Source organism: Astyanax mexicanus, unplaced genomic scaffold (genome assembly GCF_023375975.1).
Source record: "Astyanax mexicanus isolate ESR-SI-001 unplaced genomic scaffold, AstMex3_surface scaffold_32, whole genome shotgun sequence".
In the NCBI taxonomy this organism is placed as follows: domain Eukaryota; kingdom Metazoa; phylum Chordata; class Actinopteri; order Characiformes; family Acestrorhamphidae; genus Astyanax; species Astyanax mexicanus.
The window spans coordinates 3,589,760-3,614,700 of NW_026040042.1; the positions used below are offsets into that span (position 1 = coordinate 3,589,760).

Sequence of the window (24,941 nt, forward strand, 5' to 3'; positions counted from 1 at the left end):
GGCAGAGATCAGGGTTAAGAAACTGCTTTAAACTACCAACATAAAGTACTGTACTAAATTCTGGCTATCCTCTACATCCAGCTTCTAGATATCTAGTTATTTAAATGAATTGTTGTTCATTATAGCTTACAGTAAGTCCTGAGATCTTAAATTAATAAACACAGTCTGAAAATGAAATAGTGACTAGCTGATCAGGTACATCAGGGCAAGTTGAACATTACATATATAGTTTATTTTTTCTTAAACCTTAACTCCCTATCTATCTAATTCCAAAGTTAAGCTAACTGACTAACACAGCTGCAGTTTATTAATCACACAGTGGGTTTGATCTTTGTGTTTTGATTCAGAGACGTGTCTTTTTAACCAGATATTATATTGAAGTCTAAAATAAACTTGTAGGTCTTTCTGTGTTATTTCTTTTTATTCAGAGCTTTTGCACAGCGTTGTGTTTTAATGGGGCTTTTTACTGTTAAAATCTGCCGTCTACAGGCGGACGCATGTAACTGCATCAAGCATACTGGTGAAAAAGAAGCCAAATTCAGCCTCATGAAAAAACTGAAAACAACAATATTATATAATTTAATAAGTATGTTTGTGTAAATTTAATTAATACATAAATTATAAATAGCTGTTGTTCAGCCTGGTTAGCTCGGTCAGGACGTCCGGATGAACTGGCCGACCTCCAGCATTACATATAGCGGCAGAGGCTCCAGCTGATGATAATAATCCTCCATAACCCGCCTTTCTGTTTTTCCTTATCTCTCCATGTCTTCATATCAAAAAGGGGTCAAAATAGACTTGCAAACAAAACGTAGAAACCCAAAGCAGGGAATGTATTGCAAAAAGAAAAATGGAATGCAAAGTGCAAAATGCAAAGAAAAGGTGGTGTTGCAAAAGATTTTTCCTAAAAAAATATTACAAGTGACAAACAGTAACAGTAATTTGTTTGCAATATCAGATTATTAAGCAAATTGTGGACATTTTTTTTCGTGATCGTTTTATTAAGACCCCAATTTGACCTCAGCTCTGAGAGAACCTGAGTAATAATGAACTGCAGGATTCAGGAGTAAAGCTGTAGTAGTTTCTGTAACACTATAGGAGAGAATTTACTTCCACACAAAGTAACAGAGTGATTTATTTATTCGTCTTTAACTCAGAGATTTTACAGATCCTGTGAGTCGCAGGATTCTCCTGCATATTAATAGTGTCTCCCTGACAGCCACAAATCATGTACAGTATCCTGCAAATCAGTATATCGAGCTGCTCATGCACATTTTTGAGCAACAGATCGAGAGAGTGATGAACATTCAGGTCTCTTCTTGAGCTCAGTAGAACTATCAGTGTTCTCTGTGGGTGGAATTTACACTGCTCTCTTTGGCAGTGTTTAATGTAGTTCTACAGGTCAATAGCAGAGGATTGGAATGCAGGGTATATAAAATCCAATACTAATGCCTGTCTTACCCTGTGTTTGTCTATATGATGTCAATGACTGTAAGACATGTTAATATACGTTTACAGAACTGATTCTTTCACAGGTATAGTTAAGCTTATTTATACTTGCTCCTACAACATTGTTAGGAGCTAGTGGGTGTTGGGTGTATGGGGGGGTCTTTACACTCCTAGTGTGTGAATATAACTGTACACTCATCTGTTGTACTTTTCACTCCTTCTCTCTGCAGACTGATGAGCTGCAGTATTACAGAAGAAGGCTGTGCTGCTTTAGCTTCAGCTCTGAAATCAAACCCCTCACACCTGAGAGAGCTGAATCTGAACCTCAATAATCCAGGAGAGTCAGGAAAGAAGCTGCTCTCTGATCTACAGAAGGATCCTCACTTTAAACTGGAGACACTATAGTGAGTTACTGAATTACTGAAACATACACACACACACACACTGTCAAAAACATGCAGTGTTTTAGAGTTGGGTTTAAGTTAACTTGTTAAGGTAATATTGTATACAGTGGACTGGTAGAATTCTACCCAGAATTCACCAATTAATGGTGATTTTGATTTGATTGATATTGTGTAGCTGAGAGTCAGGTGCTGTTTTTAAAGGGAGGAGGTGTTTGATTGACCTGCAGAACAAACCAGATCAGACCGTTATTTTAGTGACGTTTAGGGTGAAAACAGACCTGTGTGAAACAGAGTGTGTTACTGTGGTTCACAGTCACTGGAAATATTGTATCAACTTCAATCAAACCTGTTTAACTTTTAAACACAGGATGAACTTCAAAGCCTTTTCTCAGTGCAGTGAGAATATATTACTCTCTAAGACTCATTATTGTGACTCTGTGTAGAGAAGCAGCACAATATTAAACATTTAGCTTAATTAACAAACAATATAATTTTAATATAGTGTTATCAGTGACTTAATCTATCATATAGGAAAGAGGGTTATTGTCTTCAGTATATGATTTATAATTAATCATATAATACATTGTTAATTTAGTAGTTTTGAGAGAGTTTTAAATAACCCAAAGTCTCCATCTCTAAAGTGTTTGGTATGTGAGTGTGTGGTTTTATAGGATTAAGCTGTAGTTTGTTTGATGAAGCTGTTCTGAATCACCTTGTGTGTGGAACTGTGCTCAGTGAGTTTCAGTCAGACAGAGAATGAGAGTTTTAGATTTAGAGGATTTTATATAATTTCTGTTGCTTGTGGATAAGGTGAGTGCTGACTGTAAGTGTGTGTTCATGTCTGATCATTCTGTTCTGTTTTCTGCTTTCCAGCTTCTCAGACGATGACCTGTACTTATAAGACAATCTGGGCTCTTCATCAGCTCTTCATTCAGCACTTCTGTGGAGTTTAGAAGCTTCCAAAATGTTCGTATGAGCTGAAGTGAGATCCGGCTGTTCAGCAGCTGGAATAGCTGAACTAAACAGTAACAGATCATTATCAGAACAGCTCTAATCTTCTTATCAGAGTGGAAATAGAACCTTGTTGATTTCTATATTGTGGAGTTTAGTAGGAAAGTGGGAGCCTTGTCTGTCAGAAACTGAAATTTTCACAGATGATATTTTGGTTCCAGAAGATTCTTAATTCCTACTGAAAGTCAGTGAGAGGTAGAGCAGCATTTTCAGACTCTTGGGTAAATACCCCGAGCTCTAAATCATTGGCTGTGCTAAAATGTGGTGTGGAATCTGGTTTAGAGAGATCTGAATCTACACATACAGTATAGTACACTTTTATATTCTGTATAGCAGGCAGAGCAGTGAGGGTTAACCAGTCGACAGTGATCAGTTCAGCACTGTCTTATACTTTTATCATGTTGTTTAAATCAATTAGAAATGTGTGGAAACCTTCATAAACTGTATAAACTCTATCCAAACTTATTCTTTTAACTTTTACAGAGCCTTAAAATGTGTTTTATTTATTTTTAAGCACTTCTAACCAGAAACAGGAGCTGGAAATTAGCTTCAGATAGATTTCCTGTATACATTACATAACTTGTATTTTGTTTAACAGTGTTTATCTGAATTGTCCCTGTAAAATATGTAAATAAATACATGTATATATCACTTGGCGTTTACCATTTTTAAATATATTGTACTTAAATTTCTATACTAAACACACAGTTTAAATTTAAATGTGTATTCAGTACAGAGTACAGAGAAATTGTGCCGTTTTATTCTCAGTCTGGTAAAAGTAAAAACAGTGGACAGCTTGCACCTCATGGTGGCGCTCAAATTGTTTATTTATTTGTTTGTTTGTTTTTTTGTTTTTATGTGTCTTTTTTCCTTATTTTAATTCTACAATATTTATTCAGGCCTTTTTTCTCTCTTTTTCTTTTTTTTTTATTACATTTTACAAAACAACAAAATACAAACAAAGACATCCAAGATCTTTTAAACATACAACCAAAAAGTTATTACAAGCTAAACAAACAGTTTATACTGAAAACACATCTCATTCATCAACCAGCAAATTTAACTCCTTCATGTACTTTATAGAGGACACAGCTTTTTTGTTGCTAAGGCAGTTAAGAGACTCCAAAAACAAATAAAATTCAACAAGAATTAAGAATAATCAAGAATTACATTAAAAAGGGTTTTCCTTTACCTTTTTTTTATTTGTGCAGACAGTGTTCCTCAAAGAGGAACAAAAAGGTAGGTTAGCTAACTATCCAAACGGTTTCTGAAGTGAGCTGTTTTTATGTTTTCCCCACGTTTAGAATATTTAACGTTACTAATAACTTCTTACAAACTCCAGATAAATATTCTGGAATAAAACACTGTAGTGAATATTAGCAGTGTGTTGTGTATTTAGCTCTTTATGTAATGTCTAGGTTAGAGTGTATAATACGCAGCTCCTGCCGCTCCAGTTTCTTCATACCTTGGATTTTTGCGCGTTGAGTAAATTAGCCTTTAGCTATATTGAGGTACATTTGTTAGCTATATTTAACTTATAGTCCTGTGTATTAATAGTCTGAGGCTTGATTTAGAAACTGTCAGTAGCATATTTTACTGTGAAATTAAATACTATAACTAACGACTGTTTTATGGTTGTAGAAAGTAGTTAATTTACACCACATCATCATACAGGCAGTGGTGAAATAATACGGACAAATTGAAAACAGAATATTTATTAATAATTTATCTTCAGTTTTCTGGTTGTTAGTTCCCATATTTATAGTATTGAGTGACTGAGAGCTTAAACTCTTTAAAAGAATATGGTTCTGTAAAAAAATCTAATTTACACAATTTTCTTCTTACCCCACATGTACTCTAGTTTTATTAAACAAATTACAGCCATAAATACTCCATATACTATCCAAGATCAGTCCTCTGAAGCCATGCTGTTTAAAATGACTTCCCCTAGCCCAGGGGTCACTAATAGGTGGACCGCAGTCCGGGTCCGGACCCAGACCGATAAACTACTGAGAAGGATTTAATTCTGTCCGTGTTCATTTAAAGCGACGGAACGTTTATTGTCTTTATGGTTTACGTGCTTTACAGCGCAGTAAGCTTTACCAAGACAAGAGTGCAAAATATTCCACCTTACTCCACCTGATCAGAAACTCCTCAGCAAGAAAAAAACTCCCTCGCTCGCAGGTGCTCTCTCTTTACTCCCAAAACAACCCTGTCAACTTCCCCCATCAGTTTTACCCACAACATAATAAAGTATGTTACAGTAATAATATTAAATAAAATAAAACTACTGTTTTTTTTTAAAAAGGCTGATATTTTGGTCAAGTTCAGCAAACATTTCTCCATATATTGTACGATTTATCGTTCATGTAATTATTATCATGACAGGCTGGCCTAAATCTAATATAAATAAAATCAAATACAATAAATACAGCATTTTGAAACAAAGTGAACATACAGATTAACATTATTAGACTCGATATGTTAAATTATTGAGGGTGTTTCCATTTGTTTTATGATGGTTGATAATGTAATTATTGTGAGAGGCCTATTTAAAACAAAAAATATTGTTGAAATATACTAGTATGTGTAATTTGTTTTGTCTTTCAGTTGTTGATAAAACACTGACAGAACTACTATAGGCTTCTTCAGTAAACAGAATAAAACACTGAATTAAAACATAAATTAACATTGGTGACGGTCCGGACCATAGCCTGATGACATTTTCTCTAACTGGACCAAACTGAATTCTAATTAAATACCCCTGCCCTAGCCCTTTAACTGGACATGAAACACTACATGTAGTTACAACAATTCACAATTCAATAGAGTCCTATTCAAAAAAAAAAAAAAAAAACTCCTTATAGGTTTAACAGTGTCAGGGAAGCTGAATAAAATATAATTATTAATTATTTTAAAGGGCCCTTTAAAAAAAGTGTAGCACCATGTTGTCCTAGTGCTAAATGTGACATTATGCCTCAGTAAACCTTCATTAGTTTACATTACGTTAGATAACTCTGTGGAAAATGAGCAAAAGAGGCAAAATATTATATCAATGCAAAGGAGATCACTTTTGTATTCCCCCTGGATCTAGCAATGTGTGGAGGACCAAAACTGACAAAAAAATAAATGAATGCAGAAATAAATATATTAGAAAATAAATAAATGCAGAAATAGATAAATCGGAAAATAAATGAATGCAGAAATAAATAAATTCGGAAATAAATGAATGCAGAATAAAATAGTTAAGTAAATAATTAAATGAATCAAAAGAAAATCAATCAGAAACAATGTTAATAAAGAAACCCATAAATAACAAATTATACTGATATTATTTTTATGTATATATATATATTTGTTTTTATATTAATTATAATTATTCTTTACCGTTTTAATCACCATATTACTTTTATTAAGTGATTTACTTACGTTTTTATGTATTTATTTATTTATTTATTTATTTTAGTTTTGGTCCTCCATAGCAATGAATTTTATACAGTAATAAAACACTAAAGAAAAGAAGGTCTACTTTATATCTTGTCTGTTAATCAGACAGTGGTTGTTGAGCGTTGCTGCGTGATGCTGTGATTTGCACTTTGTAAATGAGGACTTTGTGGAGGACAGGGTGCTGGTAGTTGGGTGGAGTAATAAGCTGAAGTTGGAGGACGCCCCTCCATGTTCGGTTCTTCTTCTTATGCGTTTGGGTGAACTGACTGTCCGACCCAGAGTACTATAACAGAAGAGTCCGTGCGCCGCGAGGAAAGAGCCCAACAGCGCCAACTATCAGAGCAGAGAGAGGAGTGACGAGCAATGTGGAGAAAAACCACATAACCAGACTAACCAGCACTGTCCTAAACTCACTTCTATCAGAACAGAGCTCCTTTTACGGGTTTTATATTTTATAGATTAAAAAAGAGTTTTAAAAAGTTAGTTTGGACAGTAAGAACAGCTGAAAACCCCACAATTGTGATCAAGTGTAGGATTGTGATGTTTGAGTGCAGCTAGCCAACGCTGAGGAACTGCTTTAATTATAACAGATAAATTTATGTTAAAGTTTGTGTTGATCTTGATATAATAGGAATATTTCTGTTCAGTTGGAATCTAATTGTGTATTAATGTTTTAATGAAACATCTATAAACATGTTTTGAGTGCATGTGTTTGGTAAAATCACGAGTGACTCAGACTTATTCTGTTTTATATTTTTAGATAATGGCTTTTATAAGAGCAGTATGGGGTGAAAATGGTGTTCAAATGGAGGGTTTTCTCTCCAGTCGATGGATTGACCATGAAAAGAAGGGAGTAAGATGGTCTAGAAGGGGGCAGTTTTCTGCATTTAATCAAAAATAAAAAGTCAGAGCCTGAAAGAGACGGGTTCACCTTTCAACTTGTAAAACAGAAGATGAATCAGGTAAATATTAATAATATAATCATAATAGTATATGTATTGTAATGTTATGTGCAGTCAGTTATTATTTTATTATTTTAATAGTAGATGTAGAGCAGGAATGTCATGATTATGACTAAACTACTGGCCAGTCAGACAGTGAAACTGAGGAGCTTCTAGGAAAGAGAAAAAAGAAAGTAAAGATTTTTGAGGATTTTATTTAAGGTACCGCCCTCTCTCTCACACGAGCTCATTTTACAGTTTCTTTATAAGGATGTGTGTTACTGTATTTTATAACCCATGGAAGATTCATCAGCTCCAGGTCAGCAGAGCAGAGGAAACTGAAGAACACACATTTCAGCTCTTAGAGTGGGAGATGTGAGGAACTCAGAGCAGAATAAAGAGTTTACAGATATGATCCATATATGCAGGAATATGTTTATATTAAACATCAACCATCAGAGCGACTCAACAAAGCTGTTCTTCCAGTTTTTAAAGAGACAAACTTCTCTGATATTTTTAGTCACACTTTTTAGCTTTTTAAAGATTATAATTAAAGTTAAATGATTTGTATTACAATAATATATGTCAGGTATGTGTATGAATGTATTCATGTATATATGTTTTTTATTGTTGTTTATTAATTAATATTTTAATGCAGTAATGGATTGTTTCTATTTTCTTTTAACTCCTGTCTTTATATAATTTAAGATGTGCTGAAAATAATAGAATCACTGTAGGTTTAAAAATTAACATACAGTACTGTGCAAATGTTTTAGGCACCTGTGGGAATTTCAGTAAAGAAAAAGCTTCTTATCTGTGCAGTAAGTGTTTATTAGCTCAGTAAAACACATTACAGCATTACGATAAATACAAACAGCAGTTTTACAAAGAGCAGAGCAGCTTTTACAGCCCTGTTTTCCTTAAAACATCTCCTAATCTCTCCTCCTCATCTGAGATTAATAGAGTTTTATTTCTAGTTCTCATCATATTAATCAACACCTGATTTGGTGAATTGGTAAATGTGGTAAATCAGGTGAGCTGCTGACGGAACTGAACATAATAAACACATGCTGGCTGAGGAGCATCCAGGAGAAATCTGGAATCTCTACACTTTGTTCTTCAGCTCGGCTCACAGGATATAAAACATACTTATAGTTAAAAATGAGAAATTCCTTGTTTCTTTTTACTGTATTTATGTTTATGTACATCTGTTCATATATCATATGTGGTGCTTTTTTCAGGTAAAAACACTCATATTGCTGAGATAAATAGATTAGTGTAATTTGCTTTGGTGCCTAAAACTTTTGCACTGTACTGTATATATGTTAAAAAGCTATAGTGTAATTCCTCCATTCATCCACAGTTAAACACTGTGTTCTGATTGGTCAAGAAACACATCACTCCTCTCTCTTCAACCTGTAAAAAGCCTTTCAGCACTTCCTCCTATAGTGAGGAACAGATCCAGTTTAAACCGGTTTAAAGTGAAAGTGAAATCTTCAGCAGCTTCTGTTTAGATGAGAGAAGAAGGTGAAGAGCGTTTGGATAAAAAGCACAGAGGTAAAAACTGAAGCTTTAATACTAGAATTTACTGTCTGATCTGATATTAAAGAGTTTTAGACACAAAGAGAACAGAAATACATAGAAATATTTCAGATAACAACTTTAAGATGAAGGAAACACATGGTCTCAACTGTGTGTGTGTGTGTGTGTGTGTGTGTGTGTGTGTGTGTTTACAGGATTAGATGTAAAAAAGGTCTAAGATGAGCTCCAAAATGAGCGTCTCTGGGGAGCAGCACACACAGGAAGCTGGGAGGTGAGAGAATAATGTGATTTTTTGGTGTAAAATAAGTTTGTTCTCATGCTGTGTTCATGTGCTAGTTGAAAGATCGTACATCACAGGAACTTATTCTTTATTTCTGGTCCACCTTAAAAAGTCTCAATACCAGTAAATTATTCAACTAATTCATAAAATCCAGAGGAGCAGAAATCAGAGGGGGTTGTGGGTATGATGAGAGTCTTACTGGGCTTGAAAGACCAGATCACACCATTTAACTGCAACTAAAATACAAAATACAGACTAAAAATCATGAATTATCAGAAAAATAATCAATGTTTACCCATTATAACACAGTGAACACAAAACATGACTTAAGAACTGAACTCCACCAGAGGTCACTGATAGCTTTGCTTAATAAACATAGAAATAACTGACCAAAAACAGATCAGCATAAACTATAGATTAGTCTTATCCACAGATTCTAAAACACAGACCCTTAGGTCACACTACAGTACAGTACAGTACTACAGACTGAACGGATTAAAAAGAACAATCATGTATAAACTGCCAAAAACTAAATCTTAACAAGTGAAATGATCTCATTTTAAGGTGATACACAGAACAGAGTTACTGCTGTTGGTGATTTTCACACTGTTTAATCAAGAGCTACACGGACATCTGTATCTTCTGTTTCAATCCAAGTCAGAACTGATTTTACTTTCCTGTGAGAGACTTTCAACAAGTGAAGCTGGCCCCTCATATCATCAGAAATGAAAATATATATATATATATATTTCATTGGTTAGTGCTATATTTGTGCAGCAAAAATATGTGTTTGTGCTCTTATCATTATTGAAATATTAAACATTTAATTTCTGACCTGTTATGTAACACAGCCCCTTATTTGTGGCCAAATTGCACTAAAGTGGTCTCGTTGGTTAGTGCTACGTTTGTGCAGCATAAATGAGCGTTTGTGCTGTTAACGTTATTTATTTATTAGGAAAATATTATTAGGAAAATTCACACCCATTAAATAATTTTTAGCTAATAACTCAATAACAGTAACAGCACAAACGCAATCTTTTTTGCTGCACAAACATAGCACTAACCAATGAGACCACTTTGGTGAAATTTGGCCTTAGATGAGGGGCTGTGTAACATAACGGGTCAGGAATTAAACGTTTAATATTTAATTAAGGAGAACAGTAAATATAATGTTTAATATCTCAATAACAATAACAACACAAACACAGCACTAAAAAACAAGACCACTTTGGTGCGATTCAGCCACAGATGAAGGGCTTTAAATTAAAATTAAATTGTTTAATTTCTCAATAATGATAACAGTGAATATGATGTTTAATATCTCAATAATGATAACAGCATAAACGCTAATTTTTGCTGCACTAACCAGCACAAATGTAGCACTAACCAATCGAAATATTTTTATACCGTTTCTGATTATATGAGGGGCCAGCTTCACACCCATTAAATATTTTTTTCCTAATAAATCAATAACAATAACAGCACAAATATAGCACTAACCAACGAGACCATCTGAGTGCAGTTTGGCCACAGATGAGGGGCTGTGTTACATAACAGGTCAGAAATTAGATGTTTAATATTTCAATAAATGAATATGTTTAATATCTCAATAATGATAACAGCACAAACACAGATTTGCTGCAAAAACCAGCAGAAATGTAGCACTAACCAATGGTAACTTTTCTATGTCATTTCTAATGATATGAGGGACCAGCTTCACTGAGGTCCTTTAAGCACCTTCAGGATCTTTACACGAGTCGAGTCTGGACTAGATTATAAATAAATAGTCAGTCAGTCAGTTATTTACCCTTTCTGACTCAAACTGAACGTGTGAATGAGTCTTGTGGAGAAACAGACTCATTCTCCCAGTCCATCACCAGCAAACAGCACTATCAGCACAGGTGACTGGTGATCTTTATACTGTAAAAATAATCTGATGTTTTCTTTAAATAATTCTCTGCAGACCTTATATAATATTTAAACCCAGATTACAGCTGTTAAGTATCAGGGGGAGGAGTTTTTTCTTCTTCACTTACCTTAAAAATGAACAGAGTTCCTCAGAAGTATCCCTGAGAGAAAGCTGGTTCCTTTTCCTGCATCATGGTGTTAAACTCTAATATTAACTCAATAAGATGTTGATGAGCAGATCAGCTGGATCAGGTGTTTGGGAAGCAGGAGCAGAGCAGTGAGTTGGGAAATGTTCTAGGCTAACTCCAGGCAGCTGCGCTTGATTATATCATTTACCAAATGACTCTTTATACCGTAGAAAGTGCACAAAACAGACTACAAATACAGTTTTATTTAGAATTTAATAGTGCTTGAACTTCAACACCTTGGGCACTATTGTACACCCGACACGTCACAATGCTCTTTGCTATCTTACACCCCGTCAACAGTCTATTTTCACGCCTTAAACCAATGAAATTAAAATAGCGTTGGAGTTTAGGAATAAATCTACACTGATGGGCGTGGCGCTCTGAGAGTGAGGTGTGTTCAGGTTAATTTCTGGAGTGTTACTATCTTGGCGGCGAAAAACACAGGTGCGCCACACAACAGTCAATAGTCATCCGCATGGACACGCACATAATCTTATACGTGTGCCGAGGCACACGCTCAGCGTGGGTACACCCCGCCTGTTTAACACACTCCGCCATGCCGTGCTTCTGTGGCATTTTATAGAACGCTGGACGAGATTTTAATTATTAAATTAATATATTTTATATTTTAACAAATGTGCCCTGGTGATAGAAAACGAACGCTAACATATAGGTTTATAAAGCTTTTTAAAGTTTTGAAAAATTTAAGTTCAGCGCCAAACAAGAGCACGGAGACAATGTGTTTTTATGTTTTTAATATATAAAAAAATATAAAAGTGAATTTCAGTTTAATAATAACCAGGTAACATATTAAATTATGTTCAGTCACAGTGCTTCTCTCTTTTCATTTTTTTATGAGAAAATGATTGAGAATGAGCATCTGTTGAAATTCTCAAACAGCAGAATGCGTATATCTGCTATATTAAGCTACAGTTATTAAATCTGTGTACTGAATATTAATATAAATCCTTATAACTGTCAGAAATAAATATTACTAATAATAACTTATAGTTACTGTGCAGATTTTAAAGTATATTTAATTTTTATAGTTGATTGCTGAAGGCTCTGGGCGAGGTGTTTTTTGCTAAAGGTAAAGGTGGTAAAGAAGTGATGGTGTGTGGTATAGTGAATGGGGAGAGCAGTGCTCGTGATGATCGGTGATCCAGTTCTGGTTGCGCAGCTGACTGTTGATTTTAGTCTGGGTTTAACCGGATCAGTCGCGCAAGTCTTTTTTAGAAATTTACCTGAACACACGTCATTTTCAGACCACCACGCCCATCAGAGTTAATATATTCCTAAAGTCTAACACTATTTTAATGATGTGTGAAAATAGACTGTTGATGGGGTGTAAGATAGCAACTCGCCTCGCTATGCGTCTTGCACAGGAGGCACGATAGGGCCCACAGATGCACTGCTCAGCGCAAATCCAGCAAATCCAGCGCAAAATTTTATTTTAACGTCTCCTTCCACTAAAATCCACTTTTTCTTGTTCTTTGTTTTTCTGAAAGGTCTAGTAAGAGTGTCTCTGGGGAACTGGACACAATGAAACCTGAGAGGTAAGATAATAATGTGGTTTGATGTAAAATAAGTTCTTTGTTCTCATGCTGTGTTCATGAGCTAGTTGAAAGATCTTACTTCACAGTACCTTATTCTGTATTTCCGGTCCACCTTTAAAAGTCACAATAAGAGTAGATTATTCATCCAATTCATAAAATCCAGATGAGCAGAAATCAGAGTGAGTTATTGGTACGACGAGCAGTCTGGGTTTGAATGACCAGATCTCACCATTTTACTAAACCAAAATACAAAATACAGAAGGAGCAGAAACCTGTGTTCTCCTGTCAGTATAAAAAACTAATTATGATTTTAGAACATTTAGAGAATTCTGGAGAATTTAGAATTTCTCAGCACACTTCCTGATCAGTTCCAAAACCTGTTTCATAATCAGAACATTCTTATTCTAATTGTGTTCATATTGTGTTCACAGTGTTCTGCCATCAGCAAAGATAAAATTATATTGACTAAAATCTATCAAACAATGTTCTAGATTGTGTTTCTGAACACATTAACACTGCAGAACCCTGAACCTCAGACCATAATGATTTATGTGCAGTGTTAAACCTTTTGAAAAACTTTGAAAAATGTATTCATCATCTGGTTTAAATCTCCCTGAAATGCATCTCTGTCAGCATATATAAAAGGAATATGTTTTTAGCACTAGATGAAGACATTTTGGTGGAAAAAAGACAGGAAAATATTCCTGTATGGCTCATTTTTGCCCTGGGAAACACAGTTTCAAGATTTAAAAAATAATCATATAATTATTATCTTGTGTTTTACAGATAATTCTTATAAGTTGTATGGCCAAGATTCTCTAAAATAGGAACACTGCCTATTTCTGTCTGACGCACAAACCCTAAACCCTTAGAACAAACAATTCACAGTCCAAAAACTGTGTGAACTCACTCACATTTAATTTAATATGATCTTATGAGAATGAACTTTGAACCTGGAAAACTCAGCTGCAGGTTGATGCCTGGGAAAATCACAGGCTGATGCAAGAAACATAATACTGTTCTTAACGATGCAAAAGGAACAAAGAACGTTTTACGAGCCGATGTGACCCTCACGCAAAAATGAATGAATTTGTGATTTCAGCTAAAACTGGTTTGGATGTGAAATTCGTTCACTTTAAGCGTAGCGTCTGTTGTTGAAGATGACAGAAGAAAGAAGAGTCTATCAGAACTTCAGTGCAGGAAGATACAGCTTGTATTCATTAGTATGTCCTCTGAACTATAAGTGTATACACAGGGCTTATTCCACACCATACTTAAGATACAACATGGGCAAGATTCTCACGCCTTACTGTACTGTCTGTAACACTGATTCTGTTGCTACATTTTTAAATATATTTTGGGAGTGCAGTGTGATTTCAAAATTCTGGGACTACGTTTTAATTACCAATATGCTTGAAATTCATATTGACAAAAATAGTCAGGGATAGTTGGATAGTTGGATAGTTGTTTTACCTTTACACTAGTTCAATAGAGACTAATCTAACGTTGTATTTTCTTAACCTGTAAATTCTGTACTTTTGTATTGTTTTCATCATCTTCTTTGGGAAACGGTGCTATTGACAGAACAAAATAATAGCATTGTTCTGTATCAAGGTTAATGACCATAGATCTTCTTTTCTGCCATGTTAAAAGATTAATGGTCACCTCAACTTGGGATCTTAGGAAAACTATTTTATGTCCGAGTTTCCCCACCAGGACTTAGAAGTAGAAAGGGTGTTCATGTTCCACTTCCCAATCAGAAACTCGTATTTACCATCATTAAAAATCACATGAATGTAGAATCACACCAACATGCTGGAAAGGTTGTAGATGGTGTCTGATACTGGTTGTGTTTTAGACTGGATCAGGATAAGAGATCAGACTCACCTGAACCCAGCTGTGTCTCCATGAAGAGTGGCTGGTCAATGGATCATCCTATATACTTCAGAGAGGACAACAGTTCTGCTGATCTCAGGTAAGGATGACGTGACTCTGGAGAATAAGATGAAAAGACACTTCTATGTTTTCTCTGAATTCTACAACTATAACTTCTATACTAAAACACACTTTAGAGAAAACAATTCTACTAATACAAATTCTCACAAATAGAATCAGTCTGTGTGTGGAGGTGTTTGGTTTTGTACACCTGTGGTAATGGAAGTGATTGGAACCTGAGTTGATTGGGTGAATGAATACTTTGGGCAGTGTAGTGTATAATCAATCACTCTGACTGAGCTCTAGAGATCCTGTGTGCAGATGGGAGAAACTTTCAGCAGATAAACCATCACTGCAGCTCTCCAGCTATCTGATCTTTATGGAGGAAACAAAAACCTCACCTCTGTAAAAAAACACATCTGGATTTTACAAAAAAACACCAGACTGTGAGAAACATGATTCTCTGATCTGATAAAATCTAGAATTAGCTTTTTGGTGAGCGTGAAGGTTGGTGGAGTGTTGCAGTGGTGGTTGATCTTCTGGAACTTTCTTTCTGTAGATATATTCACAATCACCATTTAGTAACATATGTTAATGTTATGTTTTCTGACAGAGACCAGAAAGAGACTCCAGAAATCAGCAGGATAAATATGGACTTCATATTAAAGGTGTGTAGGTGTGACTAATGCCAGAACACATGTGGACACTGTAAAATGTGATTTGCTGTTTTAAACTTTAAATATGAAGTGATGTGCTATAAAATAGATGTTTAATAATTACTTACTGTTTCTAAGCTGAATTTCAGAGGTTTACTCAACATACTCAATAAAATACAGAACAAGTACAGCAGTAAATGTGTTATAGATTCAGTGAGATTGTGTTTGTCTATAATTGTGATTTACATAATGATTAAGTCACACATTATTTTATGATAAAGACCGTTTATTAGTGATCAGCGAAGAAATTCAGATTATCCCAAAGATTTTACTTCAATATAAATGCAGTCAAAGCTCTAGAGCCACAGATATTACATTATGTTTTCATGTTCTACTGTTAATGTCATGGTGAGCACAGAATAGCAGACAAGCGCAGATACTGATAAAAACAATATACGTTTATTATAATAATAAACAGATGTAATCAGGGTCGATACAGAAACAGGGTAGATCACCAGTAAACAGAGCAATGAAGACAAAACCATACCATAACCGAGAGACAGTCCAGAGTTCATACACAAGCAATCCAGTATCAGAGGTAATCCAAGAGGCGGTGGTGAAAGCACAGTCCAGGTCATACACAAACAATCCAATATCAAAGGCAGAGGCAAGATTCGGCGTCGAGATAACAAAAGCAAGGTCAATACACAAAGTAAACTGAGACAAGAGATAAGTAACGCTTAGTACGAGGAGAACCTACAATACGCGGCGATGAAGTCTGTTTGGCGTGCACCTTTATAGTGCCAGTAATCATTATTCAGGACTTCCTGGAGGAAGCAGGTGAGGTGTCACGTGACCAGGTGAATGCGTGATGTCAGCGGGTGGTGCATTCTGGGTAGTGTAGTTGTTGACCTGAGAACCTCCGTTAGAGCTTGGTGTGAGAGGGACAGAGGAGCTAACAGCACCAGACGTGACAGTTAAACAGTTTCACACTATAATAACATGTTTTGTTACATTCTGTTACAGAAAGCTCTGACTGCTGAGAGCTAGAAATAATATAAAAGAAATCTTGAGTTTTGCCCTTGATCTCAATCCAACACAACACACCCCATATCCAAAACATTATATTGACATAAATCACAAATTATTTTATAAAACTATTATCTGTTCTGGTCTTACTACCATTTCTTACCATGTGTTTAATCAGGAACTGGAGCACAAAGTCATCTCTCTGATAAAGAATCAGCTGAAGAGGTTTCTGAAGATGCTGAAGAACCTGGATTACCCAGCATGCTCTGGGAGAGAGGAAGAGGATGAGAAGGATCAGAGTGGTGTCGGAGAGGGAGCGCTGAAGATCACACTGCACGTCCTGAGAAACATGAACCAGACAGACCTCGCTAACAAACTGCAGACCAGTGAGTCATGTGATTTCTCATTATGTAAATTAATTTAGAATTTAAAGAGAAGAGAATTTAAGAGAGAGAGATAATGTAGAGCTGTAGATAATGTAGAAACAGGTTCTGAGTTATGAGTGTGAGTAGATGATGGTATATGTTCAGTGTTAGTGTTAAAGAGATAATGTAGAGCTATAGATAATGTAGAAACAGGTTCTGAGTTATGAGTGTGAGTAGGTAATGGTATATGTTCAGTGTTAATGTTAAAGAGATAATGAAGCACTATAGCTAATAGAAAGAGCAGGCTACACATACAGATAAACATTATTATAAAAAAAAAAATATCCAAAATCTTGTGTAAAGAGAAATGTTTTGAGCAGATCCTTTAATTCCTATAAGATTTTCAAACCTATCGGTTAGAACTGATCGTGTCAAATGCAGCACTACGATCTAGAGTACAAGGATGGCAGTGCTGCCTGTGACACTGTGTGGCACCATGGGCTACACCTGAAACTGCTGAGGACTATCCCGGACCGGCATATAGTGAGGTTCATCATGGAGATGCTTGCGAACCGTAGCTTAATTGTCCTGACCAGGGAAGGCCAGACCAGCAGGCTCTGAAGGCTGAGGAATGGTGTCCCACAAGGCTTCGTCCTCTTGCCAATGTTGTTAAACATCTATATTCACGACCTGCCAGAAGCAAAATCTACCAAGTAAGTCTATGCAGACAAATTGGCAATCATGCTATGACACCCAACATGGAAGGTGATGGAAGGGTCTCAACCAAAGGGTCGCATCCTGACAGACTACCTCCAAAAGTGGCATCTGCAGCTTAGTGTGCGTTAGACAGTGTCCGCAGCATACCATCTCAACAATCGGGAAGCAAGAAAGGAAATTGGGTGTGTATGTTGGCAATAACCGCCAGAAGTTCCAGCAAGCCCCAAAGTACCTAGGTGTTCGCCTGGAACACTGTCCAATGAGCAGCACCTCAATGAAGTTAAGGCCAAGTTAACTACAATGGTCTCGCTCAACTGCTGGTTGGCCAGTTCAATTTAGGGAGCTTTCCCTCAGACCCTACACATCTTCACTCAAGCCCTTGTCCTTTCTGTAGCCGAAGAATGTGCCCCTTCATGGAGCAGAACCCCACACGTGACCAAGGTAGACACTGCCATCTATAGCGCCCTGCGCCCTGTGTAACTGGCTGCCTGAAATCCACCTCCGTTTCCTACCTCTCAGTCCTTTCTGGAATCGCCCCAGCTAATTTCCGGCGGGAAGCAGCTACCCTCACTCTGGTGTGAAAAGCCCAGAAGTATAACAGGCACACTCTGCACAGAGTCACTACAACACCGGCACCACCAGGACTCAAGTCTCATCATCCATACAACAAGGCAGCACAAGAGATGCTACAGACTATCCCTGAGGACCTCTCCAGGGATGCTTGGCTAGCAGCATCCTGGAAGCAGACATGGGAGACAGTTTGGTTTTCCCACATCCAACAATTCATCAGGGACCCAGGTGGTGGTGTAAAAGGAGAAGACCTGCCACACCACCTATGGACCTTGCGAGTGTGGCGAACCTCAACAGACTGCCGAACATATAATTACGGGATGCCCCCTGTTCACTTTCATTATCTGGCCCATTTTACTTGGACCCATAGAGAAGGGTGTGGCTGCATGACACTGAGTTGGCCATCTGATTGTGTACGAAAGAAAAAGAAGTGCTGCCCCTATGAAGTGAAAAAGTATATCATTAGTTACTTTTAGTAAAGCTGGTTTCAGTGCTACAGTCCAGACTAAAAAACAAATGAATGCTGTTGTTGTGGAGATCTGAGCAGAGCTGCTTTATCACTACTGTTTCTAGAATTCTGACTTTGAATTGTAATTGATCTATAATCAAACAGTTTTTTTTACTGTAATTAAGTTTATCCACAAAAAAGGTAAAAAAAAGACATCTAGGGGTTTCTCTGTTTGTTTCTGAATAAAAGCTGGGATATTCTGAAATTTGGTTTTAATTAGGTTTTTTTCTGTAGTCTGAAACACTATGAGACCACTTCAAACTTCCTAACACCACATTTCTCCATGGGGGTTTAGGGCCCTATCGTACACCCCGTGCAAGGCGTGTAGCGTGGCACGTTGCCATCGTAAACCACATCAACGGTCTATTTTTACGCCTTGCGCACGCGTCCTCAAAATAGCAATGGACTTCTGGAATATATTAACGCTGATGGGCGTGGTGGACTGGAAATGACGTGTGTTCAGGTAAATTTCTGGCGTTTTTCTATCTTGGCGGCGGAAAAACGCGTTGCACGATTGCTCCTGTGAAAGGACGTCGAAATTTAATGGTCAGTCGCGCACCAAAAACTGAATCACGATCACACTTATATATATATATTTATATACTTTTTCCCATGATTCCCATGTTCTTCGTTTATTCATATAAATTTTATAATTTTTTATCATTCTTATCATTTTACTTTATATTCACTACTATTAATTTTTCTTCATAAGATAAAAATTCTTTATTTTTTATATATCAATTTTTTTGATATTTTAAAAATGTCCTATTTTTCCTTTTTTACGTATATATTTTAATTGTCTATAGTAAATGTCAGTTTTTATTTATAATTTTTTAAAAATATTTTAAATCCCTTTTAAACTGTAAATGCTCAGTGGCATTGTAAATGAAGGTCCCCCTCCAGTGTAAATGATGGTTGATTGCTTGATTAATATTCAATGTTGCAAACCCAGTTTTTACATAAACAATAAACAGAATAAAGAAAAAAATAACACAACACTTCCCTTATTTCAGCTGCTTCCCTTGTTTGAACAGAGTGAAGCGCAGTCAGTTTATGCGCTCTTAAAATAGGAATGAACAGAAGTCAGAGTGCAGCTGCCTCTTAAAGGGGATGGATACAGACACATTGATTGGTTTTATTTCACGTTACGCCCAAAACACACCCATGAATAAGTTGGAGCTGCGCAAGGCATATTTTTCGCGCCCTCAAGATACCAAACACACAGACACAGGACACACCCCGAAATCCAGCTGCGCAAAGCGCAATTACCTATTGCGTTACAGATTGTTAAAATAGGGCCCTTAATATGGTATATGATATATTAATTATAATGTCAAATGTTCTGTATTTGTTTTTGTTATTTGTTTTCTCTGTTTATTAGAACTGGCTCCTTCCTGCCACCGAAAGCTCAAATCAACACTGAAGGGAAAATTTGAGAAAATTAATGAAGGAATCACAAATGCTGGAACCTCAACCCTTCTGAATGAGATCTACACAGATCTGTACATCACAGAGGGAGGGAGTGGAGAGGTCAATAATGAACATGAGGTCAGACAGATTGAAGCAGCATCCAGGAGACCAGCAACACAGGAGACACCCATCAAATGTAACGACCTCTTTAAAGACCAGTCCATCAGAACTGTGCTGACTAAAGGAGTTGCTGGAATTGGAAAAACAGTCTCTGTGCAGAAGTTCATTCTGGACTGGACTGAAGAAAAAGCCAATCAGGATGTTCTCTTAATATTTCCACTTCCTTTTAGAGAACTGAATCTGATGAAAACTGAAAAACTCAGTCTGGAGGATCTTCTTTATCAGTTTTTTAAAGACACAAAATACTTAAAACCAGGAGATTATCATCGTTACAAAGTCATGTTCATCTTTGATGGTCTGGATGAATGTCGGCTTCCTCTAGATTTCCAGAACAATAAGAGAGTATCTGATGTAACACAGTCAGCCTCAGTGGATGTGCTGCTGACAAACCTCATCCAGGGGAACCTGCTTCCCTCTGCTCTCCTATGGATAACTACTCGACCAGCAGCAGCCAATCAGATCCCTCCTGACTGTATTGATCAGATAACAGAGGTACGAGGGTTCAGTGACCCTCAGAAAAAGGAATACTTCAGGAAAAGGATCAGAGATCAGAGCCTTGCTAAAAGAATCATTACACACATGAAGTCCTCCAGAAGCCTCTACATCATGTGCCACATCCCAGTCTTCTGCTGGATCTCAGCCACTGTTCTAGAGAGGATGTTGGGTGAAGCAGAGGGAGGAGAGATCCCCAAGACTCTGACTCAAATGTTCACACACTTCCTTATCTTTCAGATCAAACACCGCAGCCAGAAGTACCACAGAAAAAGTGATGTTGATCTTGACCAGACTAGAGAGATTATTCTGGCTCTGGGAAAACTGGCTTTCCAACAGCTGGAGAAAGGAAACCTGATCTTCTATGAGGAAGATCTGAGAGAGTGCAGCATTGATGTCAGAGAAGTGTTTGTGTACACAGGAGTGTGCACCCAGATCTTCAGACAGGAGTTTGGACTTCACCTGGGGAAGGTTTTCAGCTTTGTGCATCTGAGTGTTCAGGAGTTTCTGGCTGCTTTATATGCGTTTCTGTCCTTCATCTCCAACAACAGAAATGTGCTGCAACAGAAACACAGTGGATTTGGTTTCTCCGAAAAAGGAACAATGTCTGACTTCCTGAAGAGAGCCGTGAACAAGGCCTTACAGAGTGAGAACGGACACCTGGACCTTTTCCTCCGATTCCTTCTGGGTCTCTCACTGGAGTCCAATCAGACTCTCTTACGAGGTCTTCTGATACAGACAGAGAACATCTCTCACAGTAAAGAGGAAGTAGTGAAGTACATCAAGCAGAAGATCAGGGAGAATCCCTCTCCAGAGAAAACTATCAGTCTGTTCCACTGTCTGAATGAACTGAATGATCATTCTCTAGTGCAGGAAGTCCAGAAATACCTGAACAGAGAAGGTTCCAGTTATCTCAGTAGAGTTACTCTCTCTCCTGATCAGTGGTCAGCTGTGGCATTTGTGATGCTGAATTCAGAAGAGAAGGTGGATGAGTTTGAGTTGAAGAAATTTGATAAATCAGAAGAATGTCTTCTGAGGCTGCTGCCAGTGGTGAAAGTATCCAGGAAGGTTGTGTGAGTATTTTCATTATTCAGTGTTTAATATGTGCTGTTTTATATTTTTTAGTATAGAATAGTCTGTCATTTGATGATTTTTTGAAAAATTAAACATATCAATCAGGGGTGCGTTTCCTGAAAGTGATCACTCTTAACAATTAACAAATCACTAGTGCACGACCTGAGAAATTAACAAGCCAGTTCTATGAGTATTTCTTAAAGAGTGTTGCAAACCAAAATGTACACTTAAGTAGTGAACCAGTTTAATGCACTAAAACTCTTTTTGTGCACTTAAGGTGTAATGTATACAAAACGAGGTGTTCAAATTTAGGGTTAGTGAGCATTAAACCTGCCACAACATTGCAGAAAAAAGATTAGCAACTATGAAACAGTTAAGTCTACTGTTTCACACGAATAAGCTTTTCACTTTTCCAATAAATAAACATAATCCCCGGGACTGAAAGAATGTGAAATTTAGTACTTATATTTTTACATCAAATGTTTTATCTCTGAGGATGTTTCTCTTTCTCTCTGCAGGCTGTGTGACTGCAGTATTACAGAGAAAGGCTGTGCTGCTCTGTTTTCAGCTCTGAAATCAAACCCCTCCCACATGAAAGAGCTGAATCTGACCTACAGTAAACCAGGAGATTCAGGAGTGAAGCTGCTCTCTGAAATACTGATGGATCCACTTTGTAAACTGAATAAACTACAGTGAGTGTTGTTACTTTTGATTTTCTTAATTCTTTGCATTTCACAGTTGTTTGTGTTGAGTTTTAATATGATGAGTTTTCTTCTCTCTACAGGCTGGAAGTCTGCAGTATTACAGAGAAACACTGTGCTGATCTGGTTTCAGCTCTGAAATTAAACCCCTCAGAGCTACGAGAGCTGAATTTGAGCTACAATAAACCAGGAGTGAAGTTTATCTCTGGTTTACTGAAAGATCCACGCTGTAAACTGGAGAAACTACAGTGAGTACTACCCTGCAACCTAACATGAAGTAATATTCATTAAAATCTGCTCTTAATTACCATCTCTCATTACTTCAAACATGCATTATACAAGTTTGTTTACTGAACAGGTACATTATGGTCACTGTACGAGTACATATAGGGTCAGTGTATGGTTTCCTGACAAGTCCCTGGCAAAGATAAATGAGCTAAATTTGCTTTGTTCCAGAGGGAACATGTGAGGAAGTTGGTAGAATTGATAACAGATGCACACAGACCTTAAATAGACTTTAAGTCAATTTAATTAGATTTTATAATGTTTAAGTATATTTGTATGTTGTATTTCAGAATTTGACACCTTTATAAATGTCATAACTCTTTTGGTGATTATAGTAGTGTTTTGAAACCTCAACCAATTCAGAGCAGGAAACAGCTAGTAGTAAGTAATATATTATAGTGTACAAATATGGTGACACTTAGTATTAGGGCTGCACGATATATCGTTTAAGCATCGACATCGTGATGTGCACATGTGCGAGTCACATCGCGGACCCTGCGATGTCACGTAATGAAATAAAAACAAATACGTCTTTGCAGTGTTTTGGTTCTTGAAACAAGAAGTAGATACACAGCGTTCTGAGTGAGCAGCACCATTGCGCGAGGGGGAGGGGGTGCGGGCGTAAACACAAGGTAACTGCAGGGTTCGGTCATGAAAACCTGGAAACGTCATGGAATTTGAAAACAGCAAATCCGTCTGGAGCTTCAGCTGCTGAGAAACGTGACGAAATGTTGTGTTCCTTTAAACTGTGAAACAGACTGTCCGGATTTAACTTCTCCAAAACACACAGAAGAGATCCTGCACGCCCGCCGCTGTCTGTAGTACTGAGAGTGAGAGGTGTGTGTGTGTGTGTTTGAAGGAGGGGTTTATGCTTATTCAGTGTAGGTCGGTTTATATACCTCTCCACATTTTCGATCGTGTAGGTTAAAGATAAATGTTAAAATTAGACGGAAAATTAGACTAAATTAAACTAAATCTCTTTTAGTTTCTGTAAAAACAACATAGCCTGAGAGCTCGACACAACAGTGTAGTTTTGTTTACTAATATTTTAGAGTGGCTCTAAAAGCAGGTTTTCTATCTTTTCTACACATATTTAATTTCTTTTGCTTCATTACACTAATTGATAAGTGATTTACATGTTAAATAGTTCAGTAATAAAAAATCTCTATGACCAAAATAAATCTGCTTTAATGTTTTATTTTTGAGCCAATATTAAAAGCAAAAACAAAAATGAGCTGGTTGCTTCTAATATTGATTATTGTACTGTATACACTTCTCCTGCTGTTGTCTGACAGGTTAACTGTGTGACTTAAATCTCTTTTAAGTTGCTAATTTGTGTTTTATAAGACATTTTTAGGCTGTAATGGCCATCTCTTTCTCTCTTTCTTTGGGAAGCAGGTTTAGAAATCCCAGCCAACAGCCAGATTATTAAAAATGTATTCAAAGTTTCAAACAAAATAGTCTATATAATGTTATTTGATGAAAGTATGAACCACTGTTTACAGGTAAAACATTAGAAATGCTTAGCAGTGTATGGAATCAGCTCAGAGATAATTCCGTTATACACAATAGAGCTCTCAGGATTTGACACACATTTTTTTATTGAAGATTGGCAGCATTGCTGAAAGAAATGTTTTTTTTTTATTATTTAAAACATTGTAGGCCTACTATAATCAGTTTTGACATGGATTTTTTGTTGTGTTGTTAATGTCTGCACTGATATTTTAAAGACTGTACGGTCATGAAAATATGAAAAGTGTATGAACCCTGTAACCGCCTCAGACAGCCTGTCCAAAGCTGTGCACCTCAGTTCAGCACAGTTTTGCTCAGATATTTCCAGTTAAAGCTGAATTCATGCTTTTAATCCCAGAAAAAAAACACTCTTATTTACCTTTTTAAAGGCCATTTAAATGCTCAATTGTCGTTGTTTTGCTGTTTTCCTCGGGTTTTGAGTGCTTAGCTGACTCAGCTCTCGGTCGGTCCGGGTCTCTGTGGTTAGACAGCACACGGGTAGTGCATTGTGTAATATCGCAATATATATTGCAGAAAACCAAAACAATGCGATGTAAATTTTTTCCAATATCGTGCAGCCCTACTTAGTATTAATTTTCAGCTCTTTAGTAGCAGGGAATAGGAAAGACACAGCACTAAATCTTACTGTACACCTATTGTTACAGCAGCAATGGGTGATTTATACTTACTAACATTTAAAGCAGCAATCCTTCAGAATATTTTCTAGTAAACTGAATGCAGAGTGGGAAGGGGACAAAATATTGTAATAAATGACATCAAT

General features: G+C 36.7%; 1 protein-coding gene and 1 long non-coding RNA gene across 3 annotated transcripts in view; both read left to right on the forward strand.

The window, feature by feature from the left end:
* LOC111188853 (NACHT, LRR and PYD domains-containing protein 12-like) overlaps positions 1 to 24,941 on the forward strand; it is a 157,017-nt gene that overhangs the window by 100,430 nt on the left and 31,646 nt on the right. The window contains exons 5-7 of one of the 2 annotated variants that reach the window (XM_049472983.1): positions 19,888 to 21,661; positions 22,181 to 22,354; positions 22,447 to 22,611. The exons of the other annotated variant lie outside the window; for it this stretch is intronic. Of the exons in view, the coding sequence (XP_049328940.1) occupies positions 19,888 to 21,661; positions 22,181 to 22,354; positions 22,447 to 22,611 (2,113 nt within the window). The remainder of the gene's footprint in view (positions 1 to 19,887; positions 21,662 to 22,180; positions 22,355 to 22,446; positions 22,612 to 24,941) is intronic. 2 annotated transcript variants of the gene reach the window in all.
* LOC125789929 (uncharacterized) lies at positions 8,987 to 14,695 on the forward strand. Its single transcript, XR_007429948.1, has 3 exons — positions 8,987 to 9,065; positions 12,679 to 12,726; positions 14,585 to 14,695. It is a non-coding gene; the product is annotated as an uncharacterized LOC125789929 (long non-coding RNA).